Source organism: Leucopleurus acutus (genome assembly GCF_964270905.1).
Source record: "Leucopleurus acutus genome assembly, chromosome: X".
Taxonomy (NCBI): domain Eukaryota; kingdom Metazoa; phylum Chordata; class Mammalia; order Artiodactyla; family Delphinidae; genus Leucopleurus; species Leucopleurus acutus.
In genome coordinates, this window is record NC_139148.1 from 33,173,599 (window position 1) to 33,190,552 (window position 16,954).

Consider the following 16,954-nt stretch of genomic DNA (forward strand, 5'->3'; position numbering starts at 1 on the left):
CACTGGAATATAGAAATGAAAATATTCTATCACTCAACTACAGTTGAGATCGTTCATCTCTTCAGTCTTTAGGATTTCAACTCTATATCGGTCATCAGTTCGCATGTTAATACACATGTATCTGTGTAGCAACAAGGAAACATAAAGAATAAACTGATATTTTAAAATACAAGGGCATCCTGAGTTTATCTCAAATAAAGAATTGGTGTTAGCTGGAAGTAAATGTCTTCAACAACTTTTTTCCTTTTTCTTTTTCTTTGTATTTTTTAAAATTGAAGTATAGTTGATTTTTAATGTGTTAGTTTTGGGTGCACAGTGTACAGCTCACCGTTGGCTGATGGCTGCAATTGCTGATGACTGTGACATCCTTTGTTTACTGATACGGCAGGCAGTATTCCATTTATTAACAGCAGAGTGCTTCAGTTATACATGTATATGTGTATCTATTCTTTTTCAGATTCTTTTCCAGTATAGGTTATTACAAGATATGAATATAGTTTCCTATGCTATACAGTACATCCTTGTTGTTTATTTTATATATAATAGTGTGTATCTGTTAATCCCAAACTCCTAATTTATCCCTACCCCCCTTTACCCTTTGGTAGCCATAAGTTTGTTTTCTGTGTCGGTCAGTTTATTTCTGTTTTGTAAATAAGTTGATTGGTATCATTTTTTAAGATTTCACATCTAAGTGATATATTGCATTTGTCTTTCTCTGTCTGACTTACTTCACTTAGTATGATCATCTCTAGGTCCATCCATGTTGCTGCAGATGGCATTATTTCATTCTTTTTTATGGCTGAGTAATATCTTTTTCATAATATTCTTTCTCTTTGTATTCTTCATTACTTTTTAACAGTTGATTTGGGGCCATATTTACCTCTACTACACGTTTTCATCCATCTCCAGTATTCTTTGTTTCTTTTCAGGTAAGAACAAAGAGAGGAAATGGTTAGACTTTAAACGTTTTCAAGAATCACAATAGTTTTGCTTTGTCAACAAAAGTGTAGGAATGAGGTTGAGGAAGATGGGAAAAGTTCTAAAAATCCTTACCAAGTAATTAAGAACATTCTGTAGTTTTCTCAGGCTCATATTACTTTTTCGAAATGTGTTTGATTTCAGTTTTAGCAAATTTTAATTTGAATTCTTAGCCGATCTAGCATTGTACATTTTTCTCTTCTCATTCTCTTTTTTAATAATAATGGCATCATATTGTAAAGGACTCTATAATTCATGAAGCACACCACCATGCTTAATTGCCTCTGGCTCTCACAAACACCCTCGGAGGAAGATAGGAAAGGAATTACCATCTTCATTTTGAAGTTGAAGTACTGAGACCCAGAGAGATTAACTGGAATGCCCAGTGATACCTAGTATGGCTGAGATTTTCTCCCCCCACCCACTCCCTTTCTTTCTCCCTTCTTCCCTCCTCCTTTCTCCTTCTCTGTCACTCACCAGCTTTTGCTTATGCTCTCTTTTACTCATTCAATTAAATGATAGCTGTTATGTTCCCAGCACTGCTTATGTGCTATAAAATGCAAAGCTGAACAAAACAGATACAGTCTTACCCTTGTGGAGATTACAGAGGAGTTGGCAAGACATTAAACCAGTAAAAACAGCCAAATAAATGTACAATTAAAAATTATGGTAAGTGCTGTAAAGAAAAAGAGCACAGTTCTCTGAGTTAGAATAAGATGGGAATCTGTGGTAGATTTGGTAACCAGAGAAAGCCACTCTGGGGGAACAGCAGTAAAGCTGAAAGAAAAGAATACATCGAAGCCAGCTAGATGAAGAACTAGGCTATACATTGATGAGTCAGGGCACGCGAAATGATGCTGTAAGAACAGCCCCAAATTCTTAGCGCCTTATAACAATGAAGCTTTATTTGTATCTCATGCTACATGTCCATAACAAGATGGCTAGGGACTCTATTTCATGGCATCCTCAGACCAGGACTCAAACTTACAGAGTACACACTATTTGGGACATTGCCATTCTTCATGCAAAGAAGAGGGTTTGTGATAAACCATGCTAATGGTGATGCTGTGACAGTGTCTGGTCAAGGGAACCTAAGGAGGACTTCATTAGGGAAGTCCTTCTTGATGGAAGGAATTCTGAATCGATTTTTCCTTTTCTATTAAGATACAGGTGTAACTGACACGCCCTCCCTATTCTTCCTGCCTTAAAGTTGGATGCTCTGCTGAAGATGCCTGGCCATTTTACATAAGAATGATGAGCCATACCTTGAAGATAGGGGACCATCAGAATGAAATGAATTCTTAATGACCTGATTTTGCAGCTGAGCTAATACAAGCAACTACCTAATTCTGGATTTCTCGTATGTGGGGGGAAGAAATGAAACCAATTTTTTAAGCCTGTTACTTGGAACCAGAAGCATTTCTAGCTTATGTGGATGAGAGAGATGAACAGATACTGTGCTTATGTTGCAGGAAGGGGGACCCCTTCCAGGGCCCGAGAGTAGGCTCTTGTCTAACATTTGGAAAAGAATTGTCCGAGGAGACACACGTGCTGACAAAGCAAGAGACTTTATTGGGAAGGGGCGCCTGGGCGGAGAGCAGCAGGGTAAGGGAACCCAGGAGAACTGCTCTGCCACGTGGCTCACAGTCTCGGGTTTTATGGTGATGGGGTTAGTTTCCGGGTTGTCTTTGGCCAGTCATTCGGACTCAGGGTCCTTGCTGGTGGTGCACACATCCCTCAGCCAAGATGAATTCCAGCAAGGAGGATTCTGGGAGGTTGGTAGGACATATGGACTGGTGTCTCCTTTCATCTCCTTTTGACCTTTCCCGAATTCTTCCGGTTGGTGGTGGCTTGTTCTGTATTCCTTACCAGGATCTCCTGTTGTAAAATAACTCATGCAGATGGTTACTGTGGTGCCTGGCCAGGGTGGGCAGTTTCAGTCAGTGTTTCCCCTAATACTTACAGCCCAGAAACTCACCTTTCTCAGATACCTTCCTGAGACTGGACCAGCAATGCAGGAACCAAATGAGGTCCACCTTGCTTTGTGAGTGGGGGCTAGTAAAGCAGAGGAAAGAGACATCTTCCATCCTGTTCCTCTCTCCTAGCTCCCTGTACTTCCCTTTCTCCTTGGTACTTATTCTCCAATTGCACACTTTCTTTTCCTGGCTGCGTTACCCTCCCATTATCCTTCCTCTTCTTCTTGAGCGTCTGAAAATCGTTGTGTCCATTTAAGGTGAAATTATCCTAGATATGATTGAATTAGGTCAATTTCTCAGAGATTTGAAAAACCAGTAAGCTGGGACTCAGGATGGGAAGGAACTGGATACTGGCCCTACGTAGCTAAGGTGCATATCAAAGGAATGATTTCAAGGAGCCCGGACTCTTGCATCTTCCCATACATAGAACACCGCTAAATTCATTAACTTGAGATGTGTGGTTGGTTTACTTTACTTAACGGTAATCTTTTGATGTTCCGACTACCTGTTTTTTGTTTGTGTGTTTGTTTTTTTGTGTTTTGCAAAACTTCTATATTTCCTGAGTCCTCCTTTCCCTCTTCTGAGCAGCCCCTCAGAGCTATCTGAGAGGCTGCCTCCTGGGCTTAAATCCTCAGAAAATCTGCCAAATAAAACAATTCTCAACTTTTAGGTTATGCATTTTCTTGAGTCGATGTGCTTAATATTTGATGCCGGCCTATGGAATTCTCCCCAGCTTTTTCCATAGTCTCAGAGTTAGCTCTCAGGATATGTGGGACAATTAACACCAATTGCCTTAGGAATTCCCAGTTGGTGTGTTTGGACCTTGAAGTTCTTGCTTCCCTGTGGCCTGATTTATACAGAGTCCCAAGTCTTTTCAGACTCTAGAACTGGGAGCTCGGTGAAACCCAATTGCTAAATAAAGTCCTGTGAATAGAACACAAAGAAAGATGCAATATAAATGTTTGACTTTATGGCCATAATTTCTCCAAGTGGTCTCGCCCACTGTAGGTAAGGAGCTGCTAAGTGGTTAAACTTCAGGCACCTGATCGTAGAATTTATTTCCGGAAGAGAATTAGCCTCTTGGAGTGCCCTGCAATACCTCCTGTTCTCAGTTCCTTATTCTTTGGCCCACCAGCCTACTGGGATAGGACTCAGTCTAGGAGCGTTCTTTGTTTTCCTCATTTTGATCAGGTGTTTCGTTATCATTGTTGCAGGAATTGTTACAGGCAGTGTTTTATTTCTCCTGTGCCCTGAGGTGTTTAAAGGTCTGTTATGCTCTTCCAAATAATACAACTGCAATCTTCAAATGAGAACTCATCCTGTTATTTTAAAACTTGTAGCCTTTACAGGTTTTCAAAAGTAAATTGTGTGGAACTTTTCTTACACTCAATTTCAGGAGCCAGCTGCTCATGAAAAAAGGACATAAAGATGCTTTGTAAGCTCTAAATAAGGGATTAGAAAAGCATGTGTTGTGGGTTCTGGTCATTTGTGTTCAGTTGGACAAGAGAGTGAGGACTCTTTTTTTCTTTTCTATTATGGTTTATTACAGGATATTGAATATAGTTCCCTGTGCTATACAGTAGGACCTTATTGTTTATCTATTTTATATATAGTACCATAGTTTCTATATGCTAACATCAAACTCCTAATTTATCCCTCCCCCAGGCTCTTTTCCTTCTGGTGACCATAAGTTTGTTTTCTATGTTTGTGAGTCTGTTTCTGTTTCATAAATAAGTTCATTTGTGTCATATTTTAGATTCCATGTATAAGTGATATCAAATGGTATTTGTCTTTCTGACTTACTTCACTCAGTATGGTAATCTCTAGGTGCTGCCAATGGCATTATTCTTTTTTATGGCTGAGTAGTATTCCATTGTGTGTGTGTGTGTGTGTGTGTGTGTGTGTGTGTGTGTGTGTGTGTGTATCACATCTTCTTTATCCATTAATCTGTCAAGGGATATTTAGGTTGCTTCCATGTCTTGTGTATTGTAAATAGTGCTGCTGTAGACACTGGGGTGCATGTGTCTTTTCAAATTAGAGTTTTCATCTTTTCCAGATATATGCCCAGGAATGGGAACGCCGGATCATATGGCCACTATATTTTTAGTTTCTTTTAAAAATTGAAGTACAGCTGATTTACAATGTTGTGTTAGTTTCTACTGTACAGCAAAGTGATTAAGTTATACATATATACATATATATATATATATATATATATATTCTTTTTTATAGTCTTTTCCATTATGGTTTATCACAGGATGTGGAATATAGTTCCCTGTGCTGTACAGTAGGACCTTGTTGTTTATCCTAGAGTGAGGACTTAAGAGTGCCCTGTATGGCTGCCTGTTGCAGCAGATGAATCATCTTGCATCATTTGTCCTCTTCTTGACTGACATCAAGGATACTGGGAGTCCTTAGTAGGTGTCCTGTTTTGACTCATTTTCGTATGTGAAGTACAGAATGCCTAGCACACAACAGGCACTCAATAAATGCTCACTGGATGAATGAGTGAGACAAAGAACCATAGGTTTTTGGAAACCTCACTTTTAAAATTCTCCATTTATGAATCTCTCATTAGGCTAGGAGTTCAAAGACTTGCTTTCTGATTTTATCTCTACTGCTTACTATCTTTAACATGAGGCTTATAACATCTCATAAACTACTTTGAAGGCCCAAAAGAGGTAATAGTTTTAAACATTTAAGGATCTTATGATCTACCGCACAATTGAGTCCTGAGCAGTATATATAAGAAACTAAAGCCATCGCTCCCGCCTTTGGGGAGATGCTAATCTAGTTGGGTATAACAAAGCAGAGAACCACAAGTGTAGAAGGAGGTGATATGAGATGTGTGTGATGATCCTGGGATGTCTGGGGGTATTTTTGTTTGTCTGTTTTTGGTTTGTTCTGGAAATGTATTGAAGGAGGGAATGGAGCTGGATAACAAAAGAATGGCATGTCTGTGAAGCATTTAAGTGGGAGTGAACCTTTCTCCTAGAGGAGTGTTTTCCAAATCTGGCAGTGCATTAGAATACATAGGGAAGCTTTAAAAAAAATCATTGCATGGGCCACATCTCAAACCGATTATACCAGAATCTGTGGGGATGAGAGTTGGGAAACAGTACTTTTTTTTAAAAATACATCTTTACTGGAGTATATTTGCTTTACATTGTTGTGTTCGTTTCTGCTGTATAACAGAGTGAATCAGCTATATGTATACATATATCTCCATGTCCCCTCCCTCTTGAATCTCCCTCCCACCCTCCCTGTGCCACCCCTCTAGGTGGACACAGAGCACCGAGCTGATCTCCCTGTGCTATGCGGCTGCTTCCCACTAGCTATCTATTTTACATTTGGTAGTGTATACATGTCCATGCCACTCTCTCACTTCATCCCAGCTTCCCCTTGCCCTCAAGTCCATTCTCTACATCTGCGTCTTTATTCCTGCCCTGCCACTAGGTTCATCAGTACCGCTTTTTATATGTTTTAGCATACGGTATTTGTTTTTCTCCTTCTGACTTACTTCAGTCTGTATGACAGATTCTAGGTCCATCTACCTCACTACAAATAACTCAATTTTGTTCCTTTTTATGGCTGAGTAATATTCCATTGTATATATGTGCCACATCTTCTTTATCCATTCATATGTCAAGGGACACTTAGGTTGCTTCCATGTCCTGGCTATTGTAAATAGAGCTGCAATGAACATTGTGGTACATGACTCTTTTTGAATTATGGTTTTCTAAGGGTATATGCCCAGTAGTGGGATTGCTTGGTCATTTGGTAGTTCTATTGTTAGTTGCTTATGGAACCTCCATACTGTTCTCCATAGTGGCTGTACCAATTCACATTTCCACCAGCAGTGCAGGAGGTTCCCTTTTCTCCACACCCTTTCCAGCATTTATTGTTTCTAGATTTTTTGGTGATGGCCATTCTCTGGTGTGAGGTGATACCTCATTGTAGTTTTGATTTGCATTTTTCTAATGATTAGTGGTGTTGAACATCTTTTCATGTATTTGTTGGCCAGCTGTATATCTTCTTTGGAGAAATGTCTATTTAGGTCTTCTGCCCATTTTTGGATTGGGTGGTTTGTTTTTGTGATATTGAGCCGCATGAGCTGCTTATAGATTTTGGAGATTAATCCTTTGTCAGTTGCTTCGTTTGCAAATATTTTCTCCCATTCTGAGGGTTGTCTTTTGCTCTTGTTTATGGTTTCCTTTGCTGTGCAAAAGCTTTTATCTTTCATTAGGTCCCATTTGTTTATTTTTGTTTTTATTTCCCTTACTCTAGGAGGTGGGTCAAAAAGGATCTTGTTGTGATTTATGTCATAGAGTGTTCTGCCTCTGTTTTCCTCTAAGAGTTTGATAGTTTCTGGCCTTACATTTAGGTCTTTAATCCATTTTGAGCTTATTTTTGTATATGGTGTTAGGGAGTGATCTAATCTCATACTTTTACATGTACCTGTCCAGTTTTCCCAGCACCACTTATTGAAGAGGCTGTCCTTTCTCCACTGTACATTCCTGCCTCCTTTATCAAAGATAAGGTGACCATATGTGTGTGGGTTTATCTCTGGGCTTTCTATCCTGTTCCATTGATCTATATTTCTGTTTTTGCGCCAGTACCATACTGTCTTGATTACTGTAGATTTGTAGTATAGTCTGAAGTCATGGAGCCTGATTCCTCCAGCTCCATTTTTCTTTCTCAAGATTGCTTTGGCTATTCAGGGTCTTTTGTGTTTGTATACAAAGTGTAAAATTTCTTCTTCTGTGAAATATGCCATTGGTAATTGATATGGATTGCACTGAACCTGTAGATTGCTTTGGGTAGTACAGTCATTTTCACAATATTGATTCTTCTAATCCAGGAGCACTGTATATCTCTCCATCTGTTTATGTTATCTTTGATTTCTTTCATCAGTGTTTTATAGTTTTCTGAGTACAGGTCTTTTGCCTCTTTAGGTAGGTCTATTCCTAGGTGTTTTAATCTTTTTGTTGTGATGGTAAATGGGATTGTTTCCTTGATTTCTCATTTTGATCTTGCATTGTTAGTGTATCGGAATGCAAGAGATTTCTGTGTATTAATTTTGTATCCTGCACCCTTACCAAATTCATTGATTAGTTCTAGTAGTTTTCTGGTGGCATCTTTAGGATTTTCTGTGTATAGTGTCATGTCATCGGCAAACAGTGACAGTTTTACTTCTTCTTTTCCAATTTGTTTTCCTTTTATTTCTTTTTCTTCTCTGATTGCTGTGGCTAGGACTTCCAATACTATGTTGAATAATACTGGTGAGAGTGGACATCCTTGTCTTGTTCCTGATCTTAGAAGCAATGCTTTCAGTTTTTTACCATTGAGAATGATGTTTTCTGTGGATTTGTCATATATGGCTTTCATTATGTTGAGGTAGGTTCCCTCTACACCTCCTTTCTGGAGAGTTTTTATTATAAATGGGTGTTGAATTTTGTCAAAAGCTTTTTCTGTATCTATTGAGATGATCACATGGTTTTTATTCTTTAATTTGTTAATATGGTGTATCACATTGATTGTTCTGTGTATAATGAAGAATCCTTGCATCCCTGGGATAAATCCCACTTGATCATGGTGTATGATCCTTTTAATGTATTGTTGGATTCTGTTTCTTAGTACTTTGTTGAGGAATTTTGTGCCTATGTTCTTCAATGATATTGGTCTATAATTTTCTTTGTTTTTAATACCTTTGTCTGGTTTTGGTATCCAGGTGGTGGTGGCCTTGTAGAATGAGTTTGGGAGTGTTCCTCCCTCTGCAATTTTTTGCAGGAGTTTGGGAAGGATAGGTGTTACCTTTTCTCTAAATGTTTGATAGAATTTGCCTGTGAAGCCATCTGGTCCTGGACTTCTGTTTGTTGGAAGATTTTTAATTACAGTTTCAATTTCATTACCTGTGGTTGGTCTGTTTATATTTTCGAATTCTTCCTGGTTCAGTCTTGGAAGGTTGTACTTTTCCAAGAATTTGTCCATTTCTTCCAGGTTGTCCATTTTATTGGCATACAGTTGCTTGTAGTAGTCTCTTACGATCTTTTGTATTTCTCCAGTGTCAGTTGTAATCTCTTCTTTTTCATTTCTAATTTTATTGATTTGAGTCCTCTCCTTTTTTTTCTTGATAAGTCTGGCTAACGGTTTACCAATTTTGTTTATCTTCTCAAAGAACCCGCTTTTAGTTTTATTGATCTTGCTGTTGTTTCTTTGTTTTTAATTCATTTATTTCTGCTCTGATCTTTATGATATCTTTTCTTCAACTAACTTTGGGTTTTGTTTGTTCTTCTTTCTCTAGTTCCTTTAGGTATAAGATTAGATTGTTTATTTGAGATTTTTGTTGTTTCTTGAGGAGAACTTGAATTGCTATGAACTTCCCTCTTAGAACTTCTTTTGCTCCGTCCCATAGGTTTTGGATTGTCGTGTTTTTGTTGTCATTTGTTTCTCGGTTTCTTTTTTGTTTTTCTTTTTTTGTGGTACGCAGGCCTCTCACTGCTGCGGCCTCTCCCGTTGCGGAGCACAGGCTCCAGACGCGCAGGCTCAGCGGCCATGGCTCACGGGCCTAGCCGCTCCGCGGCATGTGGGATCTTCCCAGACCGGGACACCCCCTGCATCGGCAGGCGGACTCTCAACCACTGCGCCACCAGGGAAGCCCTGTTTCTAGGTATTTTTTGATTATCTCTGATTTCTTCAGTGATCTCTTGGTTATTTAGCAGGGCACTGTTTCTCTCCATGTATTTGTGTTTTTTTTCTGTTTTTCTCCCCTGTAATTGATTTCTAATCTCATAGCGTTGTGGTCGGAAAAGATGCTCAATACTATTTCAATTTTCTTAAATTTTCCAAGGCTTGATTTGTGACCCAAGATGTGATCTATTCTGGGGAATGTTCTGTGTGCACTTGAGAAGAAAGTATATTCTTCTGCTTTCAGGGGGGAATGTCCTAAAAATATCAGTTAAGTCTATCTGGTCTGTTGTGTCATTTAAAACTTGTGTTTCCTGATTTATTTTCTGTCTGGATGATCTGTCTGTTGGTGTAAGTGGGGTGTTAAAGTACCCCTCTATTGTGTTACTGTCGATTTCTCCTTTTATGGCTGTTAGCATTTGCCTTATGTATTGTGGTGCTCCTATGTTGGGTGCATAAATATTTATAATCGTTATGTTTTCTTCTTGGGTTGATCCCTTGATCATTATGTAGTGTCCTAGTGTCCTTCCTTATCTCTTGTAACTATCTTTATTTTAAAGTCTATTTTATGTGATGTAAGTATTGCTACTCCAGCTTTCTTGTTATTTCCATTTGCATGGAATACCTTTTCCCATCCCCTCACTTTCAGTCTGTATGTGTCCCTAGGTCTGAAGTGGGTTTCTTGTAGACAGCATATATAAGGGTCTTGTTTTTGTATCCATTCAACCTGTGTCCTTTGGTTGGAGCATTTAATCCATTTACATTCAAGGTGATTATCAATATGTATGTTCCTATTATCATTTTCTTAATTGATTTGCTTTTGTTTTTGTTGGTTTTTTCTTCTCTTGTGTATCCCGCTTAGAGAAGTTCCTTTAGCATTTGTTGTAAAGCTGGTTTGGTGGTGCCGAATTATTGTAGCTTTTACTTGTCTGTAAAGCTTTTGATTTCTCCATCGAATCTGAATGAGATCCTTGCTGGGTAGAGTAATCTTGGTTGTAGGTTTTTCCCTTTCATCACTTTAAATATGTCCTGCCACTCCCTTCTGGCTTGCAGAGTTTCTGCTGAAAGATCAGCTGTTAAGCTAATGGGGATTCCCTTGTATGTTATTTGTTACTTTTCCCTTGCTGCTTTTAATATTTTTTCTTTGTATTTAATTTTTGATAGCTTGTTTAAAGTGTGTCTTGGCGTGTTTCTCTTTGGATTAACCTTTATGGGACTCTCTGTGCTTCCTGGACTTGATTGACTATTTCCTTTCCCATGTTAGGGACGTTTTCAACTATAATCTCTTCAAATATTTTGTCAGACTCTGTCTTTTTCTCTTCTTCTTCTAGGAACCCTGTAATTTGCATGTTGGTGGGTTTAATGTTGTCCCAGTGATCTCTGAGACTGTCCTCAATTCTTTTCATTCTTTCTTATTTATTCTGCTCCCGGCAGTTATTTCTACCATTTTTTCTCCCAGTTCACTTATCCATTCTTCTGCCTCAGTTATTCTGCGATTGTTTCCTCCTAGAGTATTTTTAATTTCAATTATTGTGTTGTTCGTCACTGTTTGTTTGCTCTTTAGTTCTTGTAGATCCTTGTTAAACATTTCTTGTATTTTCTCCATTCTGTTTCTGAGATTTTGGATCATCTTTATTCTCATTACTCTGAATTCTTTTTCAAGTGGGTTGCCTATTTCATCTTCATTTATCTGGTCTTGTAGGTTTTTACCTTGCTCCTTCATCTGTAACGTATTTTTTTGTCGTTTCTTTTTTGTTTCTTAATGGGTGGGGCTGTTCTCCTGTCTTAGTGGTTGTTTGGCCTGAGGCGTCCAGCACTGGCGTTTGCAGGCAGTTGGATAGAGCCTGGTCTTGGTGCTGAGATGAGGACCTCTGGGAGACCTCACTCCGATTAATATTCCCTGGGGTCTGAGGTTCTCTGTTAGTCCAGTGGTTTGGACTCGGAGCTCCTACCACAGGAGCTCAGGCCCGACCTCCGGCCTGGGAACCAAGATCCTGCAAGTCATGTGGCATGCCAAAAAAATAAAAAGAAAAAAGGAGCAATACAATAACAAAGAATAAAAAATAAAATAAAATTAGAAAGATAAAACATATATCAGGAAAAATTAAAATATAATTGAAACAACTGCAACAAGGTAAAATAAAACCACAACAGAAAGAGGAAAAAACAAAGGCGAACAAGCCAAAAGGAGCAGAACAATAACAAAGTATAAAGAATAAAATAAAATTAGAAAAATAAAAGATTTATTAGAAAAAGTAAAAATATAAAGAAATCAGCAAGGTAAAACAGAGCCCTAATCTAAAAGAGGAAAAACGGGGGGGGGGGGGGGGGGCGGGGGGGAAGCCTTGGCTGTGGCGGGAGGAGTTTAGGTGGGAGGTGGAACTTAGGCAGGGGTGGGGTCTAGGGTGGGGCGGGACCTGCATGGGGGTGGCTGGGGTGACGTTTGAGCCTGGGTCAGGGCCCAGGCTCAGGACCACAGCCGGAAAAGGCCTTGGGGGCGGAGCCTAGGCAGGGCAAAGTTCAAGCGTGGGGCGGGGCCTCTGCTTAGGACCTGCAGGGAAGGGGAGAGGCAGCACGTGGAGAGGAGGGCTTCTGGAGTGTGGAGTTCCGGAGTTGGGAGGTAGGGCCCTGAGTGAGGGTGTGTGGGTGGGGTTTAGGCATAGTGTTGGATGGGGTCTCTGAGTGCAGCAGTAGGGCCCTGGGTGGGCGTGTAGGGGTGGGCTTGGGCTCTGCACGGCACGGGGGAGGCTCCAGAGGGCAGAGGATTAGGCCCCGGAGCCCAACAGGCTCCCTGGTGCCTAAGTGGATAGGGAAAGCGCTGGCTGCATTCCCTTCCGTTCCTCCACTACCCCCCCCCCCCCACGCACCCTTCTGTTCTCCTCCTTCCCCGCTGGACCCCTAACCTGTGAGTGGATCCCGCTGGGTGTAGGAACTCCTCCCCTCCCCCAGCCGCCCCTCCGGTGTGTTGGTCCTGTTGGTCCGGCCTTTACTTTTGCTCCCCCTTCCCTCCCTCCCACTCCCTCAGGACCTGCGTGGCTAGAGGCGGCCTTGGTGGGCAGAGGATCTCAGCAGGCTCCCGGGGGCCCAAGTGGGCAGTGGAAACCTGGCCACGCCCCCTTTTGATCCTCTGCCCTTCCAGTGGTCCCCCAATTTCCCCCTTCGGGTGTGGGATCCCTTCCCCTCCCACAGCCACCCCTCAGGGGCGCTGGTCTTGTCCTGCCTCCACTTCTCCTCCCCCTTCACTCCCCCTCACTACCCCCCACTCCCCACGTCCTACCTGGTTGCTAGGGGGTTCCTCCTGTCCCCTTAGGTGTCCGTGGTCCCCAACTGGTGCCTGTGAGGTGCCCTAGTTGTGCGGAGATGTGAATTCCGCATCCTCCTAGTCCAGCATCTTCTCATTTAATCTTAAAAACAGTCCCAGTAGAATGTTGGGCTTCCCTGGTGGCGCAGTGGTTGAGAGTCCGCCTGCAGATGCAGGGGACACGGGTTCGTGCCCCGGTCCGGGAAGATCCCACATGCCGCGGAGCGGCTGGGCCCGTGAGCCATGGCCGCTGAGCCTGCGCGTCTGGAGCCTGTGCTCCGCAACGGGAGAGGCCGCAGCAGTGAGAGGCCTGCGTACTGCAAAAAAACAAAAAACAAAACATAAAAAAAACAGTCCCAGTAGAATGTTAATACTCCCAGTTTAGAACTGAAGAGACTGAAGTTGAGTGGGTAAATCATTGTTTAAGGTTGAACAACTAATTCATGATGGAACCTCTATTCAAAGAAAGGCATATCTAATAGCAGAGCCCCCAGGTCAGTGGAAGTTGTTGGAAACCCTCATATGTTAAGCGGAAGCATTTTGACCTGAAATGATGGACAGTGTCTTTGCAGCAAACTCTTCATTGGCTCTCTTAAGGAAAGTACCCATGTTGCCAAGCTTGATTTCACACTCTCGCCTCACGTAATATATCTAGGCAAGGAGAGAACATGGTATTGTGCATGCCTGTAGACTGGGGTTGTATTCCCATGTTATGGTATCAAGGATACCCTGGAGAAGATAGAGTAGAATGTAAATAAATACTAATAGCAAAATAGTAGTGCTAGTGGAAGATGTCAAATTAAAACAGAAACATTATGTTTTTCCACTACTGAGATCAAAGGATTATTGATCCTGGAGGGAGAAATTGTGTTTTTTGAGTCATTTGACTCTAACTCCTTGATTCTTTCAAATATTCTTGCAAATGAAAGCACCCCTTAAATGAAGATAGCTCTGCTCCTCTGGTTTGTTTTCGGGGAATTTTGTAAGTGATTTTTTTTCTCTTCCTCCAGGAAGCTGAAAAGTGAACTTTTGGAAGCAAAACGTAGAAGTGGGAAGACTCAGCAAGAGACCAGCAGGGTCTGTGCTCACTGTCAGAGAAACCTGGGCTTGATATTCGACCGCGGAGACCCGTGCCAGGCCTGCTCACTCAGAGTGTGCAGCCAGTGCCGGGTCTCAGGCCTTGATGGAAGCTGGCGCTGCACCGTCTGTGCCAAAGTCGCGTGAGTTTCTTGCCTTTGTGTGGAAAGTCAGTTTTGATGACTGAAGGGTTTGGAGTGGGGGAAAGCAAGAAGGAAGAAGAGTATTTAAAAGCTAGGGATAGAGAGTAGAACTAAAAGTGTAGCCCAGCCACAGGCTCAGCACTGCCTTGGCAGGGTGTGGTGTGTGTGTGAGAGAGAGAGAGAGACAGAGAGAGAGAGAGGAAGGGACAGACAGACAAAAACGGAACAATATGCTTATTTTTTTAAACTATAAAACACAGTACAACTGGAAGCCTCACAGAACATGGTCTCTTGCTGCATCTGAAAACCACCCTCTGGCTTTCTTAGAGCCATACCTGGCTCCACGTGGCTTCTCAGAAGGCACAGACAGTTGCCCTTGAGACATTCTTAGACATTTGGGGTGACTGGCAAGATGAGTATCAAATATCCAGCCTGCTCTTCACATCAGCTGAAGTAGCCCCTGAATTTCCTCCCAACCTAGTTGTTGAGAAAGGGTGAAGGGAGACAGCTTTATCATTCGCCTCCGTGTTTAGCCTGCGGGAATGTCATGGCTGTGGGTTTCAGTCTGCCAGCCAGGGTGCACATCAAGAGTCATTGTTTTCTAAGTTCAGTTGAACTGGAGTCCAAGCACGATAAGGTCTCTACTACTCCTTGGGCATGCCAAGCTCCATCCTTTTAAGAAATCTGACCCTGGATCAACTGGTACGTTTTCTCCCTCCCAAGGTCCCTTCATCTCTTCTGCTCTGGATGGCACGTAATAATCTCATCTCCAGGCAACTCCATGTTGACCTCTCTTTCCTGTGGTTGAGGTCGGGGATGCTGGCATCACATCAGGTTTACCTGGTTTGGTTGGGTTTGGTTTATCTTTTATCCTCACTAACTCATTCTCTTATAGGAGTTAAGAGGCTATCTTGGGAGGAAAAGTGAATAGTTTAGTAGTAAGAGTGAGTGACCTTCATTTCCAACTTCTCTGAATGAGGACGACTGTGTTCTGTTGAGGTCTCCTGTGTTCACTGATTGCATTATCTAACCAATGTTATTTCTCCTGTACTTTTTCATAAAATTGATCATAAATTGAGCAGTTCATACTATGTTTCCACACTACATTGAGATAAGCAGCTCTAAAGAAATGAACCATTTAAGTTATCTCGTTTCTTTCTTTGGATACATTACTTTGATTTACCTAAGCAACCATCTTCAGTTCTTTGTCTCGCATAAATTCCTCTTCATACTTGCCTCTTAGTCATTGGCAAACATCATTTACCAGATCTGGGGGAATGAGCACTGATGGAATCATTGACATAATGTGTTGCAACGTAGCTTTTGTTGATATTGGTGTTCTTTTTCTAAACTGAGTTTAGTCATCTGCAAATCAAGACGCAGAAATAATCCTGGGTACTTTCCTGTTTTTCCCATGAAATCAAAGTATTTACTTTGGATATTTCTCCATATACATATACAGAACAGCATCAATGATGCACTTTGCTTTCTACTTAAAAGAAACATGATACATCTGTGACTCATGTAAGTAATGCAGAAGTTGCTCTTTTAGACCCTGGACTCTTCCTAGAAAATTTGTTTCTGTGTGGGATAATGCTTTCTCCAATTCTGCTTTCGTTTACTTGGCATTTCAGAGTTGGATATAAAGGTTCTTCCAGTATAGTCAAATAATGAGTTATAGAGGAAACAATTAATGGACAGAATTTCCTCAATTATAGTTTTGCTTGTATACAATTTTGCGGGAGCATTTGTCCCTCTCCACCCTTAGTGACCACTAGAGGACAACAAATCAAATTAACAAGAAGCAAATGAATAGAAAGAGGAAAACTTGGAAAGAGGCTAGCATCCTTTCTGTTTATGAATAAAAAACATGCACATGGCTTTTCTTTAAAAACTAGAGTTAACTTACACAAAAGGGCACAAATGACAAGTGTACAACAGGATTTCTCAGTTTCAACGTCACTGATATTGTGGACAATATGATTCTTTGTGGAGGAGGGAGGGGGAGGGGCTGTCCTGTGGACTATAAGATGTTTAGCAGCATCCCTGGCCTCTACCCGTTAGACGCCAGTAGCACTCCGCCCTTTTCTAGTGGTAACAATGAAAAGTTCCCCCAGACATTGCCAAATGTCCCCTGAAGAGCAAAAGTCACTTGGGGTTGAGAAGCAGTGGCGTGCAGCTTTGCAAATCATCACAATTTCTGTGTAACTATCATTCAGATGAAGAAATAGAACATTAGTAACACCCCAGAAACCTTTCTTCTTCCTCCTCGCAAACACTAGTCCCTTCTTATTCCCCAGGTATAAATACTCTCCTGCTAACACCATAGATTAACTTTGACTTTTTTATATTTTATATAAATTGACTCATACAGGGTGTGTTTGTTTGTTTCTAAGTACTTTTGGTCAACAGTATGTTTGTGAGACATCCATTTTTGTTGCACTTGTCTACTTATTTTCACTGTTTTATAACTTATAGGTTGTTCCAGGTTATCCTCTCACTAGCAATGCCTGGAAGTTGATTACTTTATATTTTTACCTACCCTGTTTTTTGTTTTTCTATTTTCATAATTTTGTTGGGTGTGCAGTAGATTACTTTGCATTTTTCTTTATTACTATTGAGAATGAAGGTATTTTCATATGTTTATTGACCATCTGAACATCCTTTTTTGTGAAGTACTAGTTCAGATCTCTTTTTTCTATTAGATTGTCAGTCTTTTATTGACTAGTGTGAAGGAGTTCTTTATATATCCTGCATACAAACAGTGTTGGTTCCTTGTGTTGGAGATATTT

At 41.0% G+C, this 16,954-nt stretch overlaps 1 protein-coding gene across 5 annotated transcripts in view; it reads left to right on the plus strand.

The window, feature by feature from the left end:
• Window positions 1-16,954, plus strand: part of SYTL5 (synaptotagmin like 5) — a gene marked incomplete at both ends in the record, with an annotated part of 99,362 nt that overhangs the window by 16,636 nt on the left and 65,772 nt on the right. For all 5 annotated transcript variants that reach the window (XM_082864467.1, XM_082864470.1, XM_082864469.1 and 2 more), the window contains one exon: window positions 13,953-14,162. In XM_082864467.1, the coding sequence (XP_082720593.1) occupies window positions 13,953-14,162 (210 nt within the window). The remainder of the gene's footprint in view (window positions 1-13,952; window positions 14,163-16,954) is intronic.